This window comes from Trachurus japonicus, chromosome 9, assembly GCF_045865225.1.
Source record: "Trachurus japonicus isolate A0001 chromosome 9, Traja_1.0".
NCBI classification, from domain to species: Eukaryota; Metazoa; Chordata; class Actinopteri; order Carangiformes; family Carangidae; genus Trachurus; species Trachurus japonicus.
In genome coordinates, this window is record NC_140915.1 from 28,508,193 (window position 1) to 28,535,991 (window position 27,799).

Here is a 27,799-nt window from a genome sequence, read left to right on the forward strand (position 1 = left end):
TTGCTCATTATTCATTGATTACCTGTGCAATTATTTTCCCTCCCTCCTCCCCTTTACCGGGACATGATGCAGTACACTTGTAAATTACACCAAATGAAAGAGTAAAACAGATTACTGGGAATACTATTTGTAGCTGAGGAGCGCCTCTCTGTTTTTTTAAATTATTTTTTTATATATATTGTCTAACTAACTTCAGATCATCATATTAATGATGAAATTTGTGATGTGGCATTGTGAGATGACAAAATTAAAGCAAAAAAGCGATGAGGCTTGAACACGACTGCCTGTTCTGCCTGTGGTAAAACAAAAATAAACACATAAAACTCAGAGATATACATTTCACTGTGCACGCATTGAGTTTATTGCCTCTTGACATAAAACATAAACAGCCCTGAGTATAATAAACAAAGGAGAAGCAACTGAAGCACAAAATGTCTACATGAATAAACCAACATGCTGAATCTAAGGAACAAGCAAGACAGAACCTTCCTTTGGTCTTCCCCCTTTCCACTGCCCTCTTAGGCAGACACACACTCTCTCCTTCTCTCCCACTTTATCCCAGCCAGTCACCCTTAGTCTTTCTCTTTTCCTTCTGTTCTTTGGCTTTCTGCAGAGCCAGAAAAAAAGGAAAACACAGGCACACTGGCACAGAGACAAACACACACACTCCCATTCTCTCTCTCTCTGTCTCTCTTTTGCACTCTCTTGCTCGCTCATACACCCTTACACTTACCCCTTTCAGACTGATGCACTGAACCAAGGGAAACCTGCATTTGCTGCCAATGTGGATGGGTCAACACATGTTATTGCACCCGGTTTTGTGACCCATCTCCTGACCTGCATGTTAACATGAGGTTGACACTACTTGGCTTTGGTATACAAGCACAAACCCAGGTTTATACACATTACATGAGATGTTATACAGGTGTTATAGAACCAACATCATTTCACAGTGTCCCCATCACTGAGACAGATAGAACAAATTGTAAAGTCCTGTCGGTTTCCATATTGATTTTACAATTCTCTTGCTTCATCTTGCACCAGCCTCTTAATATACCTGCCTCCAATACGGTATGAAGCAGTGGCCCCTCAGGTCCTTTGATTCAGGTCCTTTAGTTGTTCCAAAGTGCAGGACAAAAGCTTTTAGTTTTAATGCTTGTCTGCATAAAGTCAGTCTGCCCGAGCACCTGAAAACTTCTTCAAACAAAACTTTACATTTAGCAAAGCTTTTGTTTAGACTGTTGTATTTCTGATATTTATTTGAGTTTGTCAATGAAATCTATCTACTGGTTTTATTATTTAATTTCACACCTCTTTCTAATTTTTTTTTTTTTACATCTGAGTTGACTTATTGTCTTTTGTCTTTTTTTACAATCACCTGTGAGGCATCATGAACATGGCTGTAGAATGAGTGCATTAAATTATAGGATAAAATAGTATTTTGCAAATTCCCCTGCTGTGTCTGCAATTTTCATTTCAAATGTAAATATTGCCATAATCAATTTTGATAAGCATTAGGCTCTTGGGGGCTCTGGGTATACAGTAGTTTAGCTGAGAATGATTTCAGATACTATGTAGACCCATTACTGCCAGTTTGCGATCTCAATTCCATGTGTGTTGGCCATGTGGTTCCATGACAAAACTTGCTCACTGGCAGACACACCAAACAATTTGTTCACTAACTAGGACCATGTTTTGTTTCCGTATGGTGTAAGTGGGAATTAAGTCCTGAAATCCAGCCTTGCAGACCTAACATAGTGAATTAGCTGTGTAGAGCCCAGAGGAAACTATGATCATGCACAGGGAGATTTATTTTGGCTTCATCTCATGTTCTACATGTTGTCCTGCAGCATTTGGATATCTAAGTTTTAATAAGATTGGTTCAGTCTGATCAAGAATCAGTTGAGTGGTTTTAATTAAGGTTGTATGAGCTTCACAAACTAGTGAAGAGGAAGCTTCCCAGAGCAAATCCTCCTGTTTGCTTATTCTCTTCCCCCCTGTTTATATCCCTTCCAGTTACAGCCCTCCAATCTTGCATACACTGTGATTGTCTGAGTGTGAGCTGGAGGGAACCCCGCGATGCCTATCAGCCTGATGAACGAGAGCTTGTGAAATCACCTCAGTGAGAGACACAGAAAGGGCCGAACAACAGAGGGATGACACAACTATCTCTCTCTCCTCATCTCAAGCAACCATAATCAGCTGAGGGTCTGCATGGTGCAATGGGCACAAATGACTGCAGTATGCACCTGCTGAGAAAAGCCTGATGTTTAATGGACAACACACAAGGATGTGGTTTACTTTTACTGAATCCATCATCAGGGAGTATGTTATCAAAGTTTTATGTTATGGTCAGTTTTTTATGATACTGTTAAAATTATAAACTGAAGATGAAAATTGCTTTTTAATAGATATGGCATGTCCCACTGTTGCACGCCTTACATGTGTCTAACGCCTTGATACTGTGCCCTTGGTTGCGGCGTTTGACACAATTGACCACGGGATCCTTTTAAATCATCTGAGGCACTGGGTAGGAGTTTCAGGTACAGCTTTGAAGTGGTTTTATTCATACTTTTCAAATCATATGTTCTGTGTCGCAGCAAATATTTACACGTCCTCCCTCACCTCAATAAAGTACGGTGTGCCCCAGGGGTCTGTCTTGGGACCAATTCTATTTTCATTATACATGCTTCCCCTGGGGCACATAATACAAAAATATGATGTGTCTTTTCATTTTTATGCTGACGACACTCAGCTGTACCTGCCCGTAAATGCCACTGACCCTGGGAAGTTGAGTGCTTTACTTACACAGAATGTGACACCTGAAAATGATTAAAGAGGGATGGGAGCCATGGGAAAGGAAAAGATACAGAATGAGGTTTCCACAGTTGTTGGGGCAGATGATAAGAATTTATAGACAGTTTTTTTTATTACTAAGGCCCAGTTGTCCACGTCCTCCCCCTCCTTCTTAAATCATATCTTCTGTCATCCAAGAGTAGTAATCTCCAAGTTGAAGCAAGTTACAAAAAAAAAAGGCGCAGCTCCTCTGATTCAGCCTGAATCCACAACATCTGCTCTCCAGATGTTTGGTACCTATAAGTAAATTAAGGTCTCTCTTGATTATCCCAAACCTCAATTATCCCATCATTCAGTTATTATTGATTATCCAAGGCAAACTCAATGCAGAAAGATTGAGCTAGAAGTAGCAGTGCTGCAGCAGAGCTGGACACACTCCAGAGGTTCACTGAGGTAGCCACCACACACACTAAATGCAGTCGACTGCACAACCTCATCCAATGGATATAGTCATCCTCAGCACTCCTGCCAGAAGCATGTAAAAAAGATCCACGACCAGTAAGACAACAAGCATAGATAAGATGGTTGATCCTGTTTGAATTAATTCAAGCTGGATCTTCTAAAAACGTGATAGCCGTAGTAGAGATTAGAGAAAAAGTAGGTTAAATTCCTTCATAAAAAACATGTAGATCTGCCAGCACCAAAATTTGAATAGTGGATGAAGAGGCGTACATTTTGTTCCTTTGGAAGTAAGTGGATTATCAAAAAATGTCTAATTGGCCTAAATACAGAAATATCAATTCTAGGGTGAAATGGGGTTTGTGGACAGTTATAATTCCGCCAGAATGCACTTCTGTGCTCAATTCCAGTGCAGCAATGGTCACAGTTTTGTAAGTTCAGAGGGAGGCAGCGTCATATTATCTGGCCTGTACAGCTGCTCCTGCTGAATGATTCACAGCCCATTGTTCTGCCCTGGTGTATTGTGCTCAGAAGATCCATCTGTGTGAGCATCAGTCAGCCACTGGAAGCCCACTGAGGACGCAATCAATCCATTTACACGCTGCACAACCATGACCAGCGCAGGGCTGCCTCAATCATATGATGTTCACTGAGTGTGCACATATGGTTCTTGTGTGCACATGCTTTTGGTTTCTTTATGTGACTCAGTGCATCACAATTATTACAATAAATAAAACACGTGACATAATGGCTATCCTGTGTACAGTATATTTTACAAAGAGGGAAGACAATCGAATGATAAATGTCTGGTTGAGTCATCTGCAACATGAAATTAGGCTTGGATGTGTGTGTGTGCTACTGATGCCAAAGTTATTAACAAAGTGCCACATGCAGCCAGCTGTGCCATTAGGTGCTGATGTGACGAATACTCCCCTACTCTTACTAAAGACATAGTATACGTCAATGAATTGAGGCAAGAGCAGCCAAGTAGTAAATAAATTAGTATGGCTGCAATAAAAGCTTCTTGTTTGCATCACAGAGGATATGTTGCACTGTCAACTTGGGAGTGAGTGTAAGGATCTGTGTGCGTGTGTCTGCCAGTGTATACACCACTTTGTTGACTGTGGAAATATCATGCCACATACACACACACATATATACACACACACACACACACACACACACAGCATTTAACAGCATTAGAGATTTGTTTTAATATGACTGACAGTGCTCTGAGGGTCGGAGACTCCTCCCCAGGGGAGAAGGATGTATGTACGGTATGTGTGTGTGTGTGTGTGTGTGTCAGTCATGCTTGACGTATGTGAAGACTTAAACACTTTCAAAGCGGTACAGACTCTCAAGGTGGAGGCCATTTGGTCCTGAACTTCATCTGAATACATTTACATCCACTTAACATTACATGTCATACATAAAAGATGGGGTAATAATTGCTTCCATAAAAGTTTCATGATGGGCAAGCTTCATTTGACAAACCCATTTGTTCCTCCTCCACATATTTTTCATTTTGGGGATTTTGCTGTACAACAGCTCCTCACAGCTTAATGATGATATTGCAGTTATTAGTGGTTGCTGTTTCTGTGTGTCTGCATCTGTTTGAATGATTCTGGCTGTGCTTTAGTGTTCTGTGTAAACATTGTTTATAGTTTTGCATTTCCTGCATCTGTGAATACAACACGCTAATACATGTGTCTACTAGGGCAGCCAAACGATAAAAAAAAATCAACATGATTAATCACAATACGACTGGCTCTACCTGAGTCATGTGACGTGATTAATCGTGTTAATTTTTTTCAACGCGTTATTGTTTCCAGATTAATCACATGCGTTAACACGTTAACTTTCACAGCCCTTGACTCTACATGTGTATTTGCTGGCATGTTCATGTGGACACTCACCAGCTCCTTCTTCTTCATGCACTCCATGAGAATGATGAACAGATGCTGGGCCTGTGTGCGGCTGTAGGTGAATGTCTTCTGGATGGTCACCAGCAACTGGTCTCTTAGAGACTCATTAATTATGCTACAGAGGCAGAGAGGTGTGGAAAGAAAGAAAAGAGGGTGTCAGGAAGGGGCCAGGTAGAGGTAAGAAAAATAAAACACGGCGGGAGAAGTGGGCAAATTAGATTTGTTTGACAGTAAGTCATACCAAGGTTGACTGGGACTCTGAGCGATACTTCCTCTGAGTCCTTGGTGAGATGTGATTTACCTCCATCTTTAACTGGATATACAGTATGACGTTCTAAAAATCAATTAAACCAAGTAACTGTGTGTCTCATGAGAAATACAACCTAGCATACTTTCATGAGTGTTATTAGCAGTGCAAGTGCTGCATCAGCACACTGCACTGCGTCATGTTTTTTTATGTGTGCCCTCAAACATGCATAACTGCAGAATTACATTGTTGCTTCAGCATTCAGCACATAGAACCTGTATGCTTGTTATTTTTGATATGGAGGACTTAATTCATAATCCTTTAACAGTAATCCTAACTAATATAGTATCAGAAACTGTCAGTGTAACTGATTTTCCTCACTGGATAAAATGTATATTAATGAGTGTTTGTCGGATTACAGCATATTGTGCACATATGACTGCATACCCTCCCTCCTCAGAGTATTTGTGTCCAAAGGCCAGAATGTCTGAGGCTCTGCCGCTGCCATCACACACCACCACAGGAACTGGAGGAGTGTCCCTGAGGTACTCCAGCACTATGGAGATCACATTCGGCCCTCCCTCCACAATCAGAGCCACCACTGGCACGCCCTGACCGATACCTGCACATGAAGAGTGGGAGCAGGAGAAGCATGGGGTGATGAGAGTGAATGTAGAGAGGAGAACAGGTGCAACAATACAGACAGGGAAAGGAAAAGTGAAGAAAGAAAGGACAAAAATAGAAAAAGACACAGGCAATGTGGTCATTACATCAGCGATACTTGATCCATAAATAGAAAAACTCACTTCAACTTTGTTACTTACATGGTGTGAATGTGACACCTGTGATGTATCACAACTCGATTGTCAAGATTCTTTCTAATTATGGCAGAGAGCTTTTTTAAAAACAGCACATGTACCAAAAATAACCAACCCACTTTGTGCTCTGTTCCAGTGTCTTGTGTGTGTGTGTGTGAGAGAGAGAGGGAGCATTTCTCTGATAAATCCCCCACTGTTCCACACAAAAATGGCTCCTTGCCTGCTCATCAGAGGCTATTTAGGGTAATTGTGAATAATTAGCAGGTGGGTTTTTCTGCATGAGGTGAGGCTATGTACAGGAGCAGGTACTGTAGATATGAAAATCACGACAATCTCAAAGGAATTTCCTGCCTTTTACTCTTGCTCGTCTCTTGATAGCTTCCGGTTTCTTTTCTGAATTAAGCTTCTCTTCCTACCATTAAATATTGTTTTTACACACCATAGACCCTGAAAACTCCTGAGAGCCGGTTCTCTCGGGTATTTTGACTCTTGTAATTTAAAAGCTGTGTAACTGTCAGATCTTCCCCGCCCTGCACCCTCACCCTGGTCTGCATAATTCACTGAGGAGAAAAAGCCTCGTCTGCGTCTCAAACACGCGAGCAGACGAGCACATACAAATGCATGCTTCCATACAGTTTAGTACACACTCACATCAACACAAGCACATGCACACATTCAGTAGCATACCCACCACCACTACACTTTGCCTCACACAGCCTCGTGTGGCCTTGCAACAAGGACAGTTACATAAGGAGAATATTTTAGGGGCCTTGCCTACTTCAAAGAGGTAAAACGTCACTGTGCCACAGCACATCACACGACTATGTATCAACAGGGCAGAATGTGAGAGAGACGCAGATTAATGGCTTGAATTTTGTGACAGATTTTTCCATTTCTTTTCTGTGTCTATTTTTGTTGTTAAATACTGTACATGTGTAAAATGTGTGTGCGACTGCCGTTATGTCGGATCGAGCATTGATATTGATGACTGGTGAGCTTTGGAGGCAACGCTGCAGTATCTAAAGCAGATTATTGTTCAACTGAAACCCACCGAGGAGCAGATGAGGAGGGGAAGCACAGCTGTGTCATGGCTAATTGGCACACACATGCACATGCACACACGCATACACACACACACACACACACACACAGCAACTAACACAAACTCAGATAGCTGCAAACACACAAAAACAAAACCACAAATGAAGTAAGTTTCTCTTTTGCCTGACTACCCAAAAACAGCAGGAACATTTTCGGATGACTTTTGACCTCTTATTCACAATTGGATTTTCTAATTAGCCACGGCACTGACTTCTGCATTTATTCCGGTGGGGTTGTGGATGTGGATGTATTAAAACATGGATGGTGAAGCCAAACAATGTGGCCTATTCATTCTAATTAATGCTGTGAACCAAGTCGAGACACTGAAAAGTTTTCCTCTACTTCTAATTGTGGATGCCAACAATGTTAGGGAAGGGAGAAGGGTATCAAAATAACACTTTCACTCACTTTAAATGCTTCAACCAAGAGTCTCCAGTTTGACAATGCTGGAGACTCTTAGTTTTACTTTACTTTTTACATAAATTTATATGATAACGGACGTATGGACCACTGTCTGCTGTCATCTGAACTTGTTCCCTTTTCTGCCCCCCAATCCAAATATGCCGTCACTGGATTCAAATTAAATACCAGTGAGATATTAATAATACATCTACCTTTACATAAGGGAAAATCTGCAGATCTGCCATTGGTAAACCAAACTATCACATGTACATTACAAAAGTATAGGACCACACTTCTTAATCAATTGTTTCACTCAGTCCCATTAATTGTGAGTGGTATTATTGTAAAATGGAAGCGTTTAAGATCCACATCAACTCAGGTATGAATATTGTAAGAGTCACCAGTGCTCCACTGACCAGAGTTCCTCTGGCATTAACATAACACAAGGACTGTGCGCCGGGTGCTTCATGGCTTATGGCCGAGCCGCTGCACGCAAGCTTTAACATCACCAAGCACAATGCCAAGCACTGGATGTAGTGGTGTAAAGAGCGCTGCTGCTGGACTCTGGAGGGGTGGAACCACGCTCTGTGAAGCGGCAATTCACGCTGTATCTGGCAGTATGATAAATGAGTGTGTTTGGTGAATGCCAGGAGAGGGTGTTACCTGCCTGACTGCATCGTGCCAGCTGTACAGATTGGTGGAGGAGGGGGTTGTTTTGTAGGGGTTGACCTGGGACCCTTAGCTCCAATGAAGGCAACTCTTGTGACATTTTGGACAGTTTTATGCTTCCAACTTTGTGGGAACAATTTGGTGTTGGTCCTATTCTACTCCAGTCTGACTTTGCCCCAGTGCACAAAGCAATGTCCATAAAGGCAAGGTTGGGTAAGTATGATGTACAAGAACTTGATTGGCTTGCACAGAGCCTTTACCTCAATCCCAACAAACACCTTTGGGGTGAACTAGAACCAGCCAGGCCGTACCAACATCAGTGTTTGAGAAGAGTGGATGCTGGGCCGACTCCATATTAAAGCCGATGGATTCAGAATGGGATGTCATAAAAGCTTCTGTAGTTGTAATGTGTTGATGGTCCAACACTTTTGTCCATATAGTATATTTCTCTTGCAGGTTCTTTATTGGACTTTTAACTTCTAGCTACTTTTACCAAATATAACTGTCTTTCAGAAGAATACACATTCTACATGATGAACTCTACTCTATATGCTGTGTACTGCCTCTCACGGTGTATCTGGCCCAACCCTTCTCCTACACAGACTGTATCCATGCACCATTCACACACTCCGACGCATCAGAAAACACAAACATCAAATCCGTACTCTTACTCCCACTCTTTCTCTCTCCTCTATCTCTGTATCCCAACCATAGTTTTAACCCAGTGCCCACACCTTATCTCTAAAGGAGGGAAACCACACTGAAAAAGTGTGAAAAAGCAGAGGCAGGAGAAGCGGAGAGAGGTGGTCGATGAGAATCCATGGCCAACTTTCTATATTTATCCAGCCTGAGAGACGAGGAAGTAACGAAGAACAGAAGGAATTAGGGAGGGAAAGAGGAGCGTGTAAGCAAGACACACATAACGTGCTTAAATGGTCCTAATTAAGGATCCAGCAATGACTCATCCTCTGCATGCCCGCGTGCACGTGTGTCTGTGGGTGCCTGGGTGTGCGCGTGTGTCTGCGAGTTTGTCCTTGTATGTGTCAAATTAGTATCAGCATGACTGGAGGTGTGCCACAGTATGTGGGTCGTTGTCTTCTCACCCACCCACCACTCCCCCTCGAAAAAATAGAAAAAAAAAAAAAACACACTCTCTCTCCCTCTTCCTATCTCACATACGCACACACAACATTATTCCCGCAACAGCTAAAGCAGACACGAAACATCACATCTGTGAGGGCGACTCAACTCGACAGGCTGCAGAACAAAAGGTCAGGGGGTTCGGTACATTAAAAGGCCAAAGCTTCCCTCCAACTTAGTTTTTTCAGTTGTGTTATGACATCAAGATATCCTGCCCTACTCATGGGAATCAATAGGTTCCGATGGTCTGTGCCACCTTTTTACCAATAGCAGGTGTTGTGCTGTTGTGCCTACAAGACCGAGTGAGCCACAGAGAATCAATCATGAACGGTGCCAATGACCAGTAAAACACATTTACAAGTGGGAAATTGGGGTTAAAGGAATTGATTTGTGGGTGTGACTTAGTGTGTATGTGCTTCTGAGAGAACTCTCTCACTATTGAAGTTGGTATTCAGTGATCCAGAATATTAGACCACACTTCTAGTCACTTGGATATCAAAAAGCTAAGAGTGAATGCATCCACCAAGCATTCACAAGGGATTTACATACATTCCACAAACTACCTCAGATATTCAAATGAAGAAAACCAAGATGGATTCAGATTTTGATTTTGCCAAGAGTTTGTTCTGGTACCAGTCTAATATGAGCCTGTTAAATCTGTAATCTGACAAAGGCCAAGTTTGGCTTTTCCTGTTCCATAAGCACTCTGGACTGTGCATACAAAACGTTGCATTGGCCATCAATGAGACATGATATAGTGTAAGTCTCCACTCTGCAGTGCCGTTAAATTGTCTATAAAAGCAAAGGTAAGCATGTCATTAAACTCAAAATGCTGTCGAGTGGAAGCCGCAAATTTGGTTTATTGCACAGCTCATAATCATAATTCCAATGCTCAATAAGACTTCTATGGGAGTCTTGCAGAGAGAAGACAGAGAAAACATTGCTATTTGCCTTATTTGTTTAGTGGTGTGCTTAAGCCAACTACCAGAACACTTCTCACTACTCTTTTTTTTACCACTCCTACTCTTCCAAAAGACAATTACCACAGTTCACACTCCTGATCATGCACTCAGATTCTTTCCACACCACATAACATTTCGTCATCCATGCACATCCTGGAACCGCACCAGGAGCAAGTTTTATATCCAACTCACTACTAACTCTCTCCCTCTCTTTATTATCTCTCCACCACAGGGTTGAACACTCTGGTGGTTCATGTTTATCATTTTGACGTGGTTTTTGTGTCCATTCGTGCATGAACACACCTTACCCAATGACTTCAATTGTCCCCACACTGTCTCTGAACCATTATTCTCATGTGCCTGCACTTTGCTTACTGATCCACACTCAAAGTGTCACTTTAACTCACTGATTTAACCATCCCCATCAATGCAGCGCCACCAAAACCACTGAACATAGGGATGATTAAAAATATGGTTTTTTTAGTGGGACTTTTTGAGATCTGACAGTATATCTCCCTCATTCTTTGTGTTTCTGTTGTGATCCCCTCCCATGCGTCTCTTGTTTATCCCCTGTTTGTGTCTCTCTGTATTGGTCTCGGTGTGGTGATCCAATTTCCTCATCCCACTATGATTCCTCTGCATCTGCTGGCAATCATCTCATCAACCCCACCTGAAGTGTGCAGTATTTAAACAGTGGGTCTGCACCCCAGTCTTTGCCAGATTGTTCTGTGTGTCAACAACCACTTCTATGAATCTTGGGAAATTTCTCATGTTGTGTGCATCATTGTTCCTTGCGTGTGATTCAGGTTCATCGCTCCATGACATCCTGATTTGTCTGCTGCTCGCAGACCCTCATCTGTCTCCTGCGCCTGCTGGACAATCAGTTCTCTGCCTGCTTTGCTCCTCTGGCTCAGCTACCAGATTCCCTGCCTGCTGTGCTCCACTGCTTACATCAGCCTTACCAACAACCTTAAAATAAACAGTCTTTGAACCTTACTACAACTCTGGGGTCTACCTTTGGGTACTGTTCAATATGTGCATACGGCTTCAGATTAACTTTTGTGCAGCATAAATTACAAGGCTCACAACCGTCGACAACTGCCGTTTGTGTCTTATTTGATACAGTTTCCTTTAGCAGAGGGTGACATTTGTACACCACGTTCAAATGATGCTGCAGCTGTGCTATACAGTATGTATCACAGAGAAAGAGACACCAAATAAAAAAAATTATAAAAAACAACCTTTGCTTTACCTGAAAACTCAAGATTTCATCCAAACACTTGAAAGGAGAGCATTACAAGCCACTTGACTTCATATGTCCTATAGCTTAACTGTAATATCTTCTCCAAGGGCTGCGCCACAGTGGAGGTCACAATGTCACGGCTAATCTGCAACGCAAGGTCTCCTGGCTTCTGGATTCAATTACCCAAGCTACTTCAGCCTTTACGTATGCTGTGATTAATGGGAACCACTGCTATAGGAGGGTCAGTGAAGGTCACATAGAGTAGCCACAGAGTTAAAATGCACATATGATGCCTAAGCTTCGTGCTTGCACCCATGCACCCATGGAATATACAAAGTACTTGTGTGCCCCTCTTAACATTCCTAGTAGTTTATGTGAAATGAAAGAGGGCACAATGTTCCATGCATTCTCATGGAGTTTATTAGACTTGAGTGTAAAAAAACGTAAGTGAATTTTTCTCTTGTTCAATTCTACAAGAAAACCTTCATGGACAAAGTCTATTATGTCCTTTCTGTCACTGCGTTTTCACTTTTTATCCCACCTTTTCAATGAAGACACCTCCGCTGTTTCATATACAATTATCTCCCCTCTCCTCTCATCCTCAGTCTCAGTCTCTCTTCTCTGCATTCATTTTCTAACTCTTTCTAAACTCTCTTTTTATTTCGCTTTTCCTCTCTCTCTCTCTCTCTCTCTCTCTCTCTCTCTCTCTCTGAGGCAGGTGTGTGATTAAAGGGCATTAGAGTCACTGCTGGAGACGTGTCAAAAGAGCTGTGCAGTGAGTGAATGAACTGTGCTAAATGGGACTGAAATTTAACTGATGTTTCTCATGTATGAGTCGGATGATAATGCCTCAGAAGATGGTGTGAGGAGAATGTCAAGAGAAACATATACCCCCGAGTGTATGTGATCATAAAATAAACTATTACATATGTGTGTAATCGTGGAATTAATGTCTCTAAACAGTGGTTAAAACCTCTTCATATGTAAAGTGTTGTGTGCTGCCTAAGACGAATCCCTGTCACCGTAATCTGTGCTCATTTACATCTGCATCTCTTCACATGATCTATCAAGCCAGGCCATGTGTGGGCGGACAAACAAGAGGTGCGTGCATGTACAGCAGAGCAGTGGGGAGTATTTACTCGAGCGTATAAATGTGTCGCTCCATCCACCATATTTACAGCCTCCTAACCCCAGTTTCCTTGTCTTAAGACATTCATCTTGTTTACACCCAGCCAGTGTTCTGTCCCCCAGATACTGTTGTCCACTTCTCACTGAAGAGGGTTACAAAACCACAGGAGGGGAGACAACATCGAGTACAGTAGAGACAGCAGCGGATGAAGAGGGAATACATGAGTCCTGTTACCAAACATGGTGTTAAGAGGTTGAGAAACTGCATTCAGAGGTTTTGAAAGGGACGAGTGGTGCTGCTATAACTTCTGATGGACATGTGCAATGACCACAAATATCTGATGGCAACAGGTAATCAAAATGTAGCAAGGTTTCAGAAATGTTATCTTGAGTTAGAAGATTTAGATGCTGTCTGCAACAAAACATTTGAGTGTAGTCAGGCTAAAACACCTTTACGTTTATTGTACAGAATTTGATTCACATATTTAAAAAAAAATGTTTTAATACTGTGGAGCCAATTCGATTGCTACACAATTTTCGGCAGTCACATGATGATTCCTGCTGCATGGAAAATTGCACACAGGCACAAGCACAGAAGGATTAGCTACAGGATTGCCCAGACAACACAAAAATACCACAGGGGGAGATTACGCATATCTATCCACCACACTTCTTTCATCTTGTGTATGTGCGTAGCTTGTGACTATATTTCAAGGAAAAAAAAAAGACCTTGTGATTAAATGTGGTCTATAACCCACATGTTAGGGTATTCAAACTGCTTTCTTTTCTTTTCGACTTTTTTATCTGCCTTTCCTTGACAGGACCTCGAGCTACACTTGGATCCCACAGGAGCCATGCTGTGAGGAAAATTGATGCGCTCCTCGATTCACCGTGGACAGGTAATCAAATCAAGAAATGGTCCTTGTCTGCCAACCCTACAGCGGTGAATGGGGAAGTCAAAGATACGCAGGCACGTACAACAAGGTAAAGCACATCAGACAGACAAAAAAAAACAACCAGAAACCGAACAGTGGGGAAGCAGTTCTACTTGAAAACTGTCAAATCGCACAAGAGAGTAGATCTGTGGCTAGTTTGTAGTGGTGTGTTTTTTTTTTTTTTGTCCTTTTGATGTTATCTCCTTTTGGGGATGACGCTATCCTTCTGTTGAAAGACAAGTTAAGTTGAGTGTTAAAACTGCCCATGGGTGTGAATGTGAGTGTGTGAGGTTGTTTGTCTCTACATGTCAGCCCTGTGATAGACTAGAGATCTCTGTACCCTGCTGGGGTTGGCTGCAGCTCCCAGTGACTGTACACAGATAAGCAGCATAGCTAAGAGATAAATGCTCATCTACAAAATCCTGAAATATCTAACCTGGATGACAAGACCAACTGGATTTATCTAGATTTACATGTTCTCAATTTGGTTTAAATCAGTGCCTAGACGAACAGAGATAAACTGGCTTTGATTGTGGCGATGCAATTGATGACTTTAATCAGAGTTTTGCACGTATAAAGCTGACACAGCACTTTACAGCACCTGAAGAGGTGATAAAGTTGAAGCTGGTTATCATTGTAAGTGCAGAAACTGCTGAGGTACAAGTTATTCTGACAGTATAGTCTGGGTGGTGTGATGTCTCTGTATAGTGGATGGATGGTCAGCAGCAGATATACATTTCATCTAGTTACCTATCACCTTCTTTTGCCAGTAGATCCCCATACGTACTTGTGCCCACCTTACTTCCAAATGTAGGTAAAAGACAATCACGTCATCAATTTGAATTTGTTGTTCATAGGATGCTTGTATGACTACTGGGCGTCCCTTTGCCTTCCCAGCCCCTTTTGTATGAGTCCAGGCATAGGATGACAAAGGGAAGTCCATAGGTCACATGACTGGATGATGGCTGAAGAACACTGTCAACCCGAAGAACACATTTTAAGTCCCTGAAGTCAAGACATCAAGAGGAATATAACGCATGACATTTAACAATCTATTATGATGTCACAATCTGCAAACAGCAGTGACAGTGAAAAAAACGGTGTTGACAAACATAAGTTTTGAGTCATGATATTGCTCTTGACACTAACAATCTGTTTTGTAGCACCTATTTCCTGACACTCTGTTTAAATATGCATTGATGTCAAAATGTGTGCTTTCATGTCAACCAAACCCTGAGCAAATTGTTATAAAATGGCTTTACAATGACAATAAAAGAAGGAAATAAATAAATCATGGCTGAAAAGAACAATTTCTCTGACTCAGGTTTGCTGTGACACATTCCAAACAATGCTGCGAGAGGCTATTGAGAAATGTATTTAAATGGTTTTAGAGGGGTTTGTGTGTACTATTGTCTTTGCTTGAGTGTGTGTGTGAGAGAGAGAGTGAGAAAAGAGAGGGAAATACATTTTGTATTCATGCAAATCCATTTGGTTTCTAGCTTAGGTATAATGTGGAAATTGAAAATGGAGAAATGCAATGTGACAGGGGCTCAGTGGTGGATGAACACTCCATACAAAGGCAAATACCCACACGTGCAGACACATAACACACACAGTACCTAAACATCTACATTCAGACACACAAGCGTTTAAATACACTTCTTGTTTTAGGGGCGTGATTTACTGCTGGTGTAACAAATCTAAAACAAAGTCAGAAAACTGCACAAGATTCTGTTTCAGTTGTTATAATATCCTGTGATTTATGTGTCAAAATGTTGTGTTTGTACTAAAAATATTAAATGAAAATGAAAATTATTTGTAAAAAAAAACAAACAAACAGGCAAAAGCACATCTGAAGTACCCTTCATTCCTCTGTATGTGTGTACCTTAATGTGCTTGTGTGTGGTACACTAAATGTGGGTACTTGTGTGCTTGTCATCATGTTTGTTGGTTCGGTAGGTGCGTGCAGTGGCTCAGAACAGGAGGACGAGGATTATCAAGCAGGTTCATTTGAGGAAATGGTTCATCTGAGCTGTCAGGAAGCTTTGAAAGAAACTATAAACCCATCCTGAAGGGAGGGACAGTTTCAGAAGCTCATCAAGTTATATCACAACCTGCTAAAAATACACAGTCTGACAGCATGTGTTCAGTATAAAGCACGTAGGAACAATTTTAGTCTGCTATAAAACAGACGATAAACCCAATTAACCCAAAGCAGTGTCATTGATGAAACAAGGATAATAGTGTCATTATGGTGTTATCACTGGTTTTTATCTCTTTAAAACACCTTCTTTAATCCAGGATATGTGGGTCAATCTGGCAATAGCCATTACTGGTACAGTAAATTCCACTCACGCGTATTTATCTTCTGCAGAGAGATGTGTTTCTCTAGCTGGCGTCGCAGTTTGACCTCAGCACCATACTTTCCCGTGGTGCCATTGTCTGCCAGGATGAAGTGGGAGTGGAGACTGTTCAGGACCGTCAACTTGCTCATTGGGTTGGACATGGTCTGGTATGGACGCACCACCTAGTCCGGGGGAGACAGCATTTAAGGATTATTTAAACATGAGGGAAGCCCATGACTGACAGGGGATGGATAAATAATAATATGGACAGGTTTTCTAGGAAACCATTAATGCAGTGCAAATATTACAGTATGTTCTCATCTTTAAGAGTGCCTAATAAAGGAGAACTCTACCAGCTTTACCAAGTTCAATTTACTTGCCATGGAGTATACCACTCAGCCTTGCAAAACATTTGTATAATGTCCTCTGAGGCTCTGGAGGAAGCTTTCCAAAGTCTGAAAGGGGCTCAGAGACTGCAAATGTCTAAGTTACTAACTGGGACATAGAGTTTGAAAAGCATCTACAGTACCAGGCAGAGAAAGACAAATGAAGCGGCGCTATGGGTTGGATCATGGGGAATGAAGGGTATACCAACATTTAATGACAGAGCTTTTGTCAGGATGATGAAAGATGTTTGTTTGATCCTCTAAAAATGATTTTAAAGAATAAATTAAAAAGACCATGTTTCCCTGAACTTAACTTTAATCTTTTTTTACTACCGGTTCTACTGCAAGAATAGCTGAAAAATATTTCCATATGTTCACATAATCCATCATTTCAAAAACTCATTTATTGTATAAAGTTACACTACATTACAAAAAAACGCTGTCTGAATATTCAACATTAATGACAGTTTCTAAGAGCTTGGATTTGATCTATTGGGGCTGTGCCTGACAATCTGAGGTAAACTCATCTGGTCATTAGGCATATAGTGGAGACCAATCGCGCATGAAAGAAGAGCTTCAGCACTTAATCATCTCATTTCAGCCACCAACATTAATCGGCTCTGCTTGACTCGTTCAGCAGGACGGAGTGCAGCTCATTCTGATGAAATTTTAACTGTAACATAACATTGATTCACCAGATTTGAATGAGTCAGCATGTGCTCCACATTCTCATGCCGTTCTGCCAGCTGTCCAACTCACTTTGAGGGAGTGTTTATCACAGAGTGCATTGGCTTACTCAGCACCTCAGTTAATAAGCTGTCAACTGCAATTTACAGGCTCTGGCAACTGTGGGCTGGATGTGATTTTTCACATACAGACATGCAAACAAGTGCACTCTAGAGCTGTTTTCATTGCTACGTTATTATTTTTTCTCGGGGACTTACATCTTTGCCAACAAGATCCTCTTGATTTTCCACGATGCCCCACGGAGCAATGCCAATGGTGCAGATCTTCCCCCTTGACTTGGAGGCGTGGTCTTTCAGTGCATCACCCACATGGCGTATCACCCCTGTGAGTGTACGTGTGTGAGGGTTTGAGAGATAGACATGGAACAAGATAACAAATTTTAGTGTGTGGTCACAATCAAGCAATTAGATAACGGTACATTCTGTTTGGAAGGATTAAAAACACACTCACACATAAAATACACATACACAGGTAGGTTATAGGGCAAGGCCTCTAGTTCTCAGGGAACCAGCAGTCAAACCTGGAGGCCATCTTACTCCGTCTCTCCTGCTGACATTCCCCACCTCTCCCCCCAACTGTCCCTCCAATCCATCCCTCCATCCATTATTCACGTCTCTTTCTTGCCTCTGCACCCATTCTGTCACTAAATCTTACTTTCTAGTCCTTTTCGTATTGTAAGTGTGCACACACTACAGGATCCAATAATGTATCATTTATCACTATCTGTTCCATTAAACACTGTTGTTCTCATAATCTGTTTTATTTCAAGCATTTTAATGATAAAGGCAAGAGCACACATGGTGAACTCCTTTGTTGAAGACAGTATTAATACAAACTCCACTATGAAATCTTTTGATACTACGACTGAGTAGTAATATCTGGTCCACACAATCACATTAAATAAGAACATTTTAATTTAACAGTCAATTATTTTAGTATTCTTGAACAGTAATCTAATCCATTGTATTGTCATGTATTGTGTTAATCTGTAATACCACTACCATCCAGTCCTCCCATTAAGATGGCCATCTTAATGGGAGGACTGGAAGCTGCCTTCATCAACATCTGTTTCCCACATTCTGTGTCATAAACTATAAACTGTTTTCCTGTCTGTAACAACATCTATTGCACGTCTGCCTGTCCTGGGTGAGGGATCCCTCCTCTGTTGCTCACCCTGAGGTTTCTCCAATTTTTCCTTTTAAAAGGGTTTTCTATGGAGTTTTTCCTCAGTCGATGTGAGGGTCTAAGGGCAGAGGATGTTGTTGTGATGCCATGTAAAGCCCTTTGAGACAAACTGTTTGTAAAAACGGACTATACAAATAAAATTGCCTTGCCTTGCCTTGCCTTGCCCACAGCAAACCAAGATCATACTGGAGCTCAAGTTCATTCACAGAAACTGCTTTGAATATGATAACTCCAAACCGATGCATAATTCATTGCTGTCAATCTGTCAGATGACATTTCATTTCAGTGGATTTTGTTTTGTCACACACTTTTACCCAATCATCCCTTGCTCTCTGACTGTCAAGAGAAACTTGTTTCTTTTTGGACTGCTTTTACAATTCCAACCCTGCACCTCCTGTGTTTAAGATCCAGGCCACTGAGCCCCTCATAATTCCTGCTGCAGGCCATTTTCATCCAGCTACTCAGTGTCTTCAGGATGAGATCTTCTTAGCCGCCAAAGTCTTAAGCCGATCTTCTCCACATCATCGATTCCTCAAGAGGAAAATCCTATTTTGCTTTTAGTGGGTTACCACACCTCAAAAGGTAAATGATCATGATGGACCCTAATTGCCTCTTGAGTCATCCCTGTCATTCTTAAAAAAACTCTTCCCACTTTTGTTTAAATAGTCTTCTTTGACTAACATATTATGGCATGTCATATATAATAAATAGACGTTATGATATACAGTATACTGTATGGATAAATAAAAACGGAAAACTATCACTTCAACTGTGTGAGTATGAAAGTGAAAGTGTATCTGTAGTTATATGCTCATAATAAACTTCAAAGAGGCTTTTGCAGTGATCCAGGAGTTGAACATCGTTATAGCCCTGAGGGGCTTAATGAATAGTTATTTAATAGCTGATAATTCATAAGGAATATTTGAGCACACTCATTATACTCCTACTGCAGCACACTTATGTGACCACCACTTGGCTGCATAGTCCACATAAAATGTTCCTGCAATGTTTCTTTTCTTTAAATAAAGTGTCCTATGTGTGGCTTTGTGCTGTACTTTACCTGTGTTGACCCCTCCAGTGAATATCCAGGCTCCAGTTGTCATGGCAGCCTTGATGAGCCCTTTGCCAAAGACCTGTTTAAGTTTGGGTTGTAATTCAAAGTTCTGCAGTCCCCCGTGGACTGAGATGAGCAGCTTGGGCAGGTCCAGCTGCCATTCCTTGGTCATCAGGTGGAGCAGCAGGTCAGGCTTGGTGTCGTAAGACACTCGCACGTACTGCAGATGGTAAGACATGTGTCAGTGATGTACAGCTGCTTCACCCATCAGGCACAGTACAGTATGTACAAACAACACATGTTACAAGAGCATTACATATGTAACTAATCAGTGATGTGGAGATACTGTACAACGACAACATTTGAAAACGATTGCATGAGCCAGCAGTGAAGACCTGCCTGAGTGTATGGCTTTCATTATTCATGCTACTAGAAGTATTGAACAGATGTTTATTATGACTGAAGAACCTGAATGTACATTATGGAGCATCTGTTTATCAGCATCTAATTCGCTCTCAGACATCCAACCTGTCGTGTCTGGATGAATAATTTAACACTGGAATAAATCAGACGTAATTTAGTCCTAATTATATGAATTCTCAGAATGCTGGAGTACGTGTGATGTGATTGTGTCACTGCGATTAGACAAAGACAGTGACTGTGTGAATGGCATGCACAATCAAAGAACTTTTGGGATGGATTGATAAATCTGGCAGAATTGTATCTGCTGCAGCCTCCAGACACTTAGGTCTTATACAGCAATAATTATATGTAATTACAGAATAATTATACTGCTCTAATTGATTTTGCTATTATCTTCAGGCATGCTGGAGTGATGCATTTTCTACATATGTGTGATGGCTTTTAATTTGTTCTGTGATTGAGGAAGGCACACAAGGACCCTCTTGATGAACTCTCTTTACATGTGAGATCTGTATGAGGTGTATCACTTTACAAAAGCTTGGCAGTGATTGATTATTCTCAGAAGCAGAGTTTCTGCAGGTTACTGACAAAATGCAACAGAGTAGATTTGTTATCAGAGTCACCATGGCTTTGTTGGAGTGTCCTCCTCCCTGGAACTCAATGGTGCCAAAGGCATCAGTGGGACTGAGCTGTGTGTGTTTACTGATGGACCACTTCTCCGACAGGCTGTCATTCTTGGCCAAACGCTCTGCCTTATCATTTTGACTAGATGAGATACCCGGGGGCAGGCCCACATGCTGACCTATCAGACGGCCACAACAGCACCTGGATGAGAGGAGAAAATAAGAGTGAATGCAAAATTGCTGTATTACACACTCCCTTACAGAGAACGATTGAAACCTTAAAAGGTCTTCGCCCCAAGCACTGAGAGAGACAAAAAAGAGGTTGTGTGTGACTGAGAGAATGAGAAAAGGAGTGTGAATGCTGCTGTAGTCAGGTGCCTTGTAGTGAGAGGTTGGCAAGGCTGAAGTGACAACCTGTCATTTGACTTTCATCTCCTGACAGGGAGGCGAGGAGGAGAAGGATCTGTGGGCCCCGGCATTCTTGAACTGGCTCCGTCTCTTTTTGTTTTCTTTTTTTTTTTTTTTTTTTTTTGGCTTTTTCATGCCTTTATTACATAGGACAGTTGAGAGTGTGACAGGAAATGGGAGGCAGAGATGGGGGGAACGACATGCAGGACAGGGCCGTCCGACGCGGGACTCGAACCGGGGCCGCCTGCAGCGAGGACTACAGCCTCAGCACATGGGGCGGGTGCTCCACCAACTGAGCTAAACTCCGCCCCTCTTTTTGTTTTCTGTTCTTAACAAAACCCTATGCCTCTCTCCCTTGTTCTCCTCTCCTGCTCCCTCCTGGCAACTCAAGAATTAGCCGAATGACACTTATGGCAACTGCAGTATTCCCGCGTGAGTACATACTTATTCAGATGTACTGAATTCAGCTTTCATACTCTGAGTTTTAACCTTACAGGATGGAGTGGGAGCCCTGAGAGGAGAGGAAGTCAGGATGCTTTGATAATCACTTCATGTTTCCGTCATCTTTCACCGAACGCACTTTGCCTCCCTCTGCTTTACATGTCAACACAAGGGTTTTTGACTAAAAGGGGGGGAAGCTGATTTGATCTTGAGGAACATCTCTTTTCTCTCCTTGTGCTCATGACTTCCACACGCTTTCCTCTGGTTATGCTAATTCTGTTTACCTAACAAACAGTGGCATTTCCTACGTGTATGTGTGTGTGTGTGTGTGTGTGTGTGTGTGTGTGTGTGTGTGTGTGTATGTGTAAGGGCTGGTACTGCAGGAATTACTGAACTTGACTTTCTGAGTTTGTCACCCCAAGCGACAACATCAGCTGTAGAGTGGGTTTGCAGAGTAAAACGAGAGTGGAGAGTGTGGCCAGTGTTTTTTTTATGATGTGCACTTATCATTACAAATACCTGTATTATACTGACAGGGCCCTTCCACATCAAGTGGATAAGAGCTATACTCCTGATGGCTCCCTCTCTAGTGTTTTAAAAATTAATAAGCATTTAAAAAGATGTGGAATACTTAACTGTCTTTATGAACTGACCTACCTGGATTTCACTAATGTCATAACAGCAGCTGAATTTGCTGTTTGTGCTTTTATGTCTGTATCTTGGCTCATTACTGTAGGGCGCATACCTGTGATGCAAATAGAGGCCAGCGTGATATTTCTCTGAGGCTTGCTTTAAAAGGTCAATAGTTAAACAGGGCTTGTAATCTGCTAGCCTATATGTGAAGTGAGCTCACATTATCTGTTCTCCATGAGGTATAGTATTTACAGCAAATGACCAAGCAACTGAATCAATAACATGTAAACTTAACAGAAAAAGCTCTCAGATGTAACAGTGTATCATTATTCTTGCTGGAATTAAATACATAGTAATATTATCATGTATGTAATACATTGAGATTCATTCTTACTCACCTATGGGGGTCTTTGGCGCTCACTATGATATGAACACATTCTCTCTTGCTGAATGCTCTCTCTATCCACGATTTCTGTGCCTGCAAGAATGAAGACAGAGGAACAGTCAGTATCTGTCACATAATGGAGCTGTACCTTGAGCACGCAGCAGTGACATCAGACAGACAGCAGGAACAGGGGCACATCATGACCAGGCCTGCGCTTCACTGTGGAATTCACCTGTGACAGAAAATGTTTTCTTGTCCCTTCCAGAACTAAGAAATGTTAAGTTGAGCAGCAATTTATTGTGTAAAGCGACACAGTCTAAACCTTGTTATACAGAAACTAATCTGCCACGGCCTATTTCCACGGTGGTATTGGAAAATGACAAACGGAGCATACAGTACAGAGATGTCATCGTCTAGTCCAAGTGAATGTTTATGCAAAATTTGAAGATGGTTGTTAATTCCTTTATGAGATGTCAAAGGCCAAAACTGTGTTTTGTGAGCTTGCTGAGACATGAACTACACAAGAGTGGGGCATACAGTGCCGACAACCCAAAAACATCACACCTGGCCATGGCCGTTACTGGCACTTTGGAAAAAGCACAAACGCACAGAGACACATCACACACACCCAAGATGTAGCGTCCCTCACGCATAATTCAAACACTGAAGACGCTGTGACAGAAATGTTTTATGTTATTCAGTGACGCCAGCCCAAACCGGATGAGATGAAGAGCTGGGAAAGAAAAAGCGGATGTTAAATGCACTGAGGCATTAAATTATGTCAGAGTTTCAGTCCTAAGATACTCTTATGTGCAGCCAGCATAGTGTGAGTGTGTGTGTGTGTGTGTGTATGCGCCTCTATACTGTATGACAAAGTCAGCGTATGCATTTCTATATGTGCTTTTTCTTTTATACTGTATAGTACATAAAGGCTTCCTCAGTGTGACTGACTGGAGCCAATTATCCTGCTACACACACAAGTAGAAAGACACTTTTCAGCCATGGAGCTGGTCTGGGATACACATGCAGCACATGCAAGGATATAAAAACAGGATCCACAGAGGACAAAAGGTGATGATGCATATATAAAAAAATCCTCTCTGAGTTCATACGAAGAGGCACAGCGTCTACCGTTTTATGATATAAGTGAAAAAAAGTAAATCTGCTTGTTTAGTTAACATTATACATACGTATATCATCTACAGTATGACTGTCAACTTTAGCAGTGACCATGGAGTTAAACAGCACTGAACCATCTCTGCCGGTGTTTAAAGTTTACAGTGACCTGTGAATAATAATGTGGCACTGTTGCAATAATAAAGAGTAAAGCTAACCGTTGTTGTGGCAGAAAGAGGCTCTCATGGTGACTCTCCTACACCACCTCAAGGTGAAATACTATGGTTTAACAGAAAACGTGAATGTGTGTGTCTGGTTTCAGGCTGCAAGAGAGTGAAACAGACGCTTCATTATAGACACCTGCCTGCCTGCCTGCCTGCATTTAATGGCACTTTAATCGCATTGTTAGTATAACTGTTTGTGTTTCACTAACAGGATGTTACAGTGCTTATGGCAGGCAGCCAGAAGATTTACAAACCACATACATTTTTGTTTCTTTCTCAATTTTCTCTGTCACTGAGAATTTAAAAATGTAGAGTTCAATAAAAGGAAAATACAGGAATAGATTTTTACTTCAAAAAATATTTTGTCTTTTTGATACCAATTTGTTTTTTGTTTTCTTGTCCCGGTCATCATTCTCATATCTAAGGTCCTGATTCAGATTGTAAATTTAAACATCATCTTACCACTAACAACCGAGACTGCAGAAGACATGAACAATCTTGTTTCATCAGTAATTACCAGTGAAATAATTGTGGTATGTAACTATAACCATTGAACAATTTCTTTCAGCTTCTTTTTCTAAAGGTTTCATATGCAGTTGTGTATTACTTAACTGTGTAAATAAAACAGAATGCAGTAGTACAAATAAAACATTTAGAGATCATATTGTGTATGATGTAAATGCTGCGTTTCTGTGATGTTGAGAAAGTTACTCTCTAGCGTTTAAATGTACTACTTTTGACTCAGCTCTTCGTGGTTCAAAGGTTTCACTTCCTGGACGCCGCAATTCCAGGAAGTGGACTATGTCTGTGTGAGGTTTTGTGGCAACAGAGCACAACACAAGAGGTCCAGAACAGGGCCGAATGTCACAATGGGACATTCACAGACAACCAGGAGGACACACAGACCAGACTCCCAAACCCACAGCAGAGGGAACGCAACAGCCCTGAAAACAAAGGGACACAGCTTTTTTTCTGCTTTTTATTCTGGGAGAGCTGCCCCGGCTCTTCTCCCAGCCAGCAGAGCTGAGAGCTGCTTGTACAGGATTTTCCCCACCACCACGGCTACAACAACACACGCCCCATCCGCCTGACTGGCCCTGTCACACCACGGCACGCCAAAACCCACCGCATCCGGCCACAAACAGGCTGAGCCTGCACACAGGCACACTTACCCTAACACCAGACTTCCCACGATTAACCATTACTCTGGGGGGCTGGGGGGCTGCTTTTAGAGATCACCCTGGCCACGATGACTCAGCAGGCCACAACAACGCCCCCAGCCCCATTCTTTCTCTGACATGCTAAAACCTTGTATTCATCCGCCCGCTCATCCTTGCACAAACTAGATCCATTCTGTGGTAGCAGCAGCAGATGTTTTTAGAGTTGATTACTATTGACAGCGCTGGTGGCAGAATCAGAGTCACACAACGCAGACAGCCTTTTACGTTCCAAAACCTCTAAAAGAGGAACCAACAATCGCTATGCCCCAGAGCATCCAACATTTCTTTCACTTTGTAACTCCATCTTTTGCTCTATCCCCGTTTTTTTTTTTGTTTTTTTTTTACCTTTCCCTCTTTTTTCATCACATATGGTAGAAACATTTTCGCACTCTGCCTCATACTGTTGCATCCCTCTAAGTCTTTCTCCCAAGCTGTCTAATGTTGCTTATGAGATTCGACATGATATGATGAGATGGCACATGGCCTGCACTGCATTGTGTAATTAAGATTTATCACCAGGGCGCACTCACATGCACATACACACACACCAACACACACACACCGACACAAACACACCACCTGTCTAGCAAAGCATTGATTTGTGTCATGCAAGTGTGTGTGTGTGAGGAGTGACCGTGGGACAAGTGAGCAGCATCTGACAGCCTGTTAGGGGTCTTGACTCCATTACACTGAGCCTCCACCACCACCATCCTCCCCTGCTTGTCCTTTCCTCCTATACTATTGTAGCTCCTCCCTGCCGGTTATTGACAGTGGCAGGTAGTGGAATTGAGAACCATATCCAATCAACAGCCTAATCTCTCTGCTGCCTCGCTTTTCTCTCCTTTACCTCAAACACACATGAATGACTCAGCTTTCATATGGGCATTAAACTGTGTTTGCATTAGTTTCCTGATTTCCACCTTTATCCTGTTTTTGATTATATTCATGCATTCATTGATTAACATAAAACATAACAATGTCCAGTCTGCCTGCAGGCGCGTCTTGATTGCTTATGTTATCAGCCACATTCATCAGAGAAGGTTGCTGACACTAGGACAAACTTTCTACATGTAAAAAAACATTTGTACTCCAAATCCAAATCATAGCCAAGACACTAATGCAGACGTAAACATTCACAGAGCATGTTTCACCATTAAAAATGTAAACACTCGAACAGAATATTATACACTACTACCAGAGTTACCAAGTCTTCCCTTTATTTTTCTGGTACACGGATTGAAAAGTGTGATTAAATCATCAGTAGCAGCATTCCTGTGCTGTACGAAGTCTTTATTCTCTCTTTGTGTGGCTCTTCGTTTGCTTCACAGTGCATTTAGTATTACTGCCAGATAAGTGATTAAAGTTGAAAATGGAGCTGCTTCCTTTTCTCAACTGCGTCACGATTTCTATTTTCGGTAACTTTGATTTTACATGTGTTATAAATGATTTCATAACTTGAAAAACTATTTCTTAAAAAACTTAGTTGATGGTTAGATCAAATGCACAATAAATCCAGAATCCAGCTGGTCAAAATAAGTAAAGAAAAAGACCAACAACAAAAAAGGACGAAAAAAGCTAAACAAAAGACAGAACCAGCATCTTAATGCATATTTTGTAGTTTTCTATTCCTGTGTTTAAATCTTTGGAACAGTGCAAAGATAGATTTTTTCTTTTCTTTTTCTTTAATCGCAATGATTTATCATAAAATGAAAGAAAATGATGAAATAACTCTCATGAAAGCAGATTTGCCCCAAAACAGAGCACCCAGCTGCATCATGGAAAATGATTTCACCACATGGAGAAATTCTTATTGAAATTTTTTAATAGCATTTGGCTCAATTAAAAAAACTAAACCTATCAGTAATAAGCTGCAGTAAAAAAGTCTTGAGGTCAATTTGAAAAAAAATACATGTGTATGTCAACTCACCTGTATTTTATGATTGACGGCTTTGTAGTGGTAATCAAGGTAGATGGCAGGGTAAGAGGCATGATCCTACCTAGAGACCAAAAGGCACTAAATGAACCTGACCAGGCCACCTCTCAGTCCACAGGCATCTGCTCTACTCTGGGACGATTAGCACTGCTGGAATGTGTATAAGTGTGTGCATGTGTGTGCGTGCGCGCGTTGGTGTGGGTGTGTGTTAATGATGCTTAGTGCTTAAGGTATACACACCAGGCAAGCCCTGGTGATAATCTTGTCTTTACTTATTTCACAGTTTCTTCTTCTAAATCCACACAGGAATAATAATTTAAAAAAAAAAAGATGTCCACTTAACAAAAAATAACACTCACATCACGACATAGCCCTTTAATAATCATATAATACAATAGTGAGTGGCAAAATATAACCTTGTACATGTTTCCTAAACTGTAAATGAACTGCTGCTCCTCCGCCCCAGTAGCACCTGTTTCAGATTTACATTACATTTGTACTGTCAGGCTGTTCATGTGTGTATGTATGAGAGAGAGAGAGAGAGAGAGAGAGAGAGAGAGAGAGAGAGAGAGAGAGAGAGAGAAAGTGTCATCTCATCTTCATTTCTGAATGGCAAGACAGCCTATTAGGTGGGGTGACATGACATTCGTTGAGCCTGTTCACCATCCTTACTTTGCCCCAAATGAATCACACACACCCTGCACATACTGTACACACTTGTGTCAGTGGCTTTTTGCCGTTGCACATGCAGTTTTCCTGCTGTTATTTTATGGTATAACGTTAGTTTCCTACCTGTTTTCATTAAGGAGATTAAGGGACCTATCGACACAGACCAGGTTTAATTAGCAGGA

At 41.6% G+C, this 27,799-nt stretch overlaps 1 protein-coding gene across 10 annotated transcripts in view; it reads right to left on the reverse strand.

Annotated features, from left to right (window-relative positions):
- Nucleotides 1-27,799, reverse strand: part of trpm3 (transient receptor potential cation channel, subfamily M, member 3) — a 138,466-nt gene that overhangs the window by 37,566 nt on the left and 73,101 nt on the right. For 9 of the 10 annotated variants that reach the window (XM_085787141.1, XM_085787138.1, XM_085787140.1 and 6 more), the window contains exons 2-8: nt 22,469-22,548; nt 20,589-20,790; nt 19,549-19,762; nt 17,501-17,625; nt 16,181-16,352; nt 5,875-6,049; nt 5,172-5,295 (exon numbers count right to left, since the gene is read on the reverse strand). In XM_085787141.1, coding sequence (XP_085643267.1) covers nt 5,172-5,295; nt 5,875-6,049; nt 16,181-16,352; nt 17,501-17,625; nt 19,549-19,762; nt 20,589-20,790; nt 22,469-22,548 — 1,092 coding nt within the window. Of the gene's footprint in view, nt 1-5,171; nt 5,296-5,874; nt 6,050-16,180; nt 16,353-17,500; nt 17,626-19,548; nt 19,763-20,588; nt 20,791-22,468; nt 22,549-26,942; nt 27,096-27,799 lie in introns of those variants that run through there. The other variant, XM_085787143.1, reaches the window with a different exon arrangement.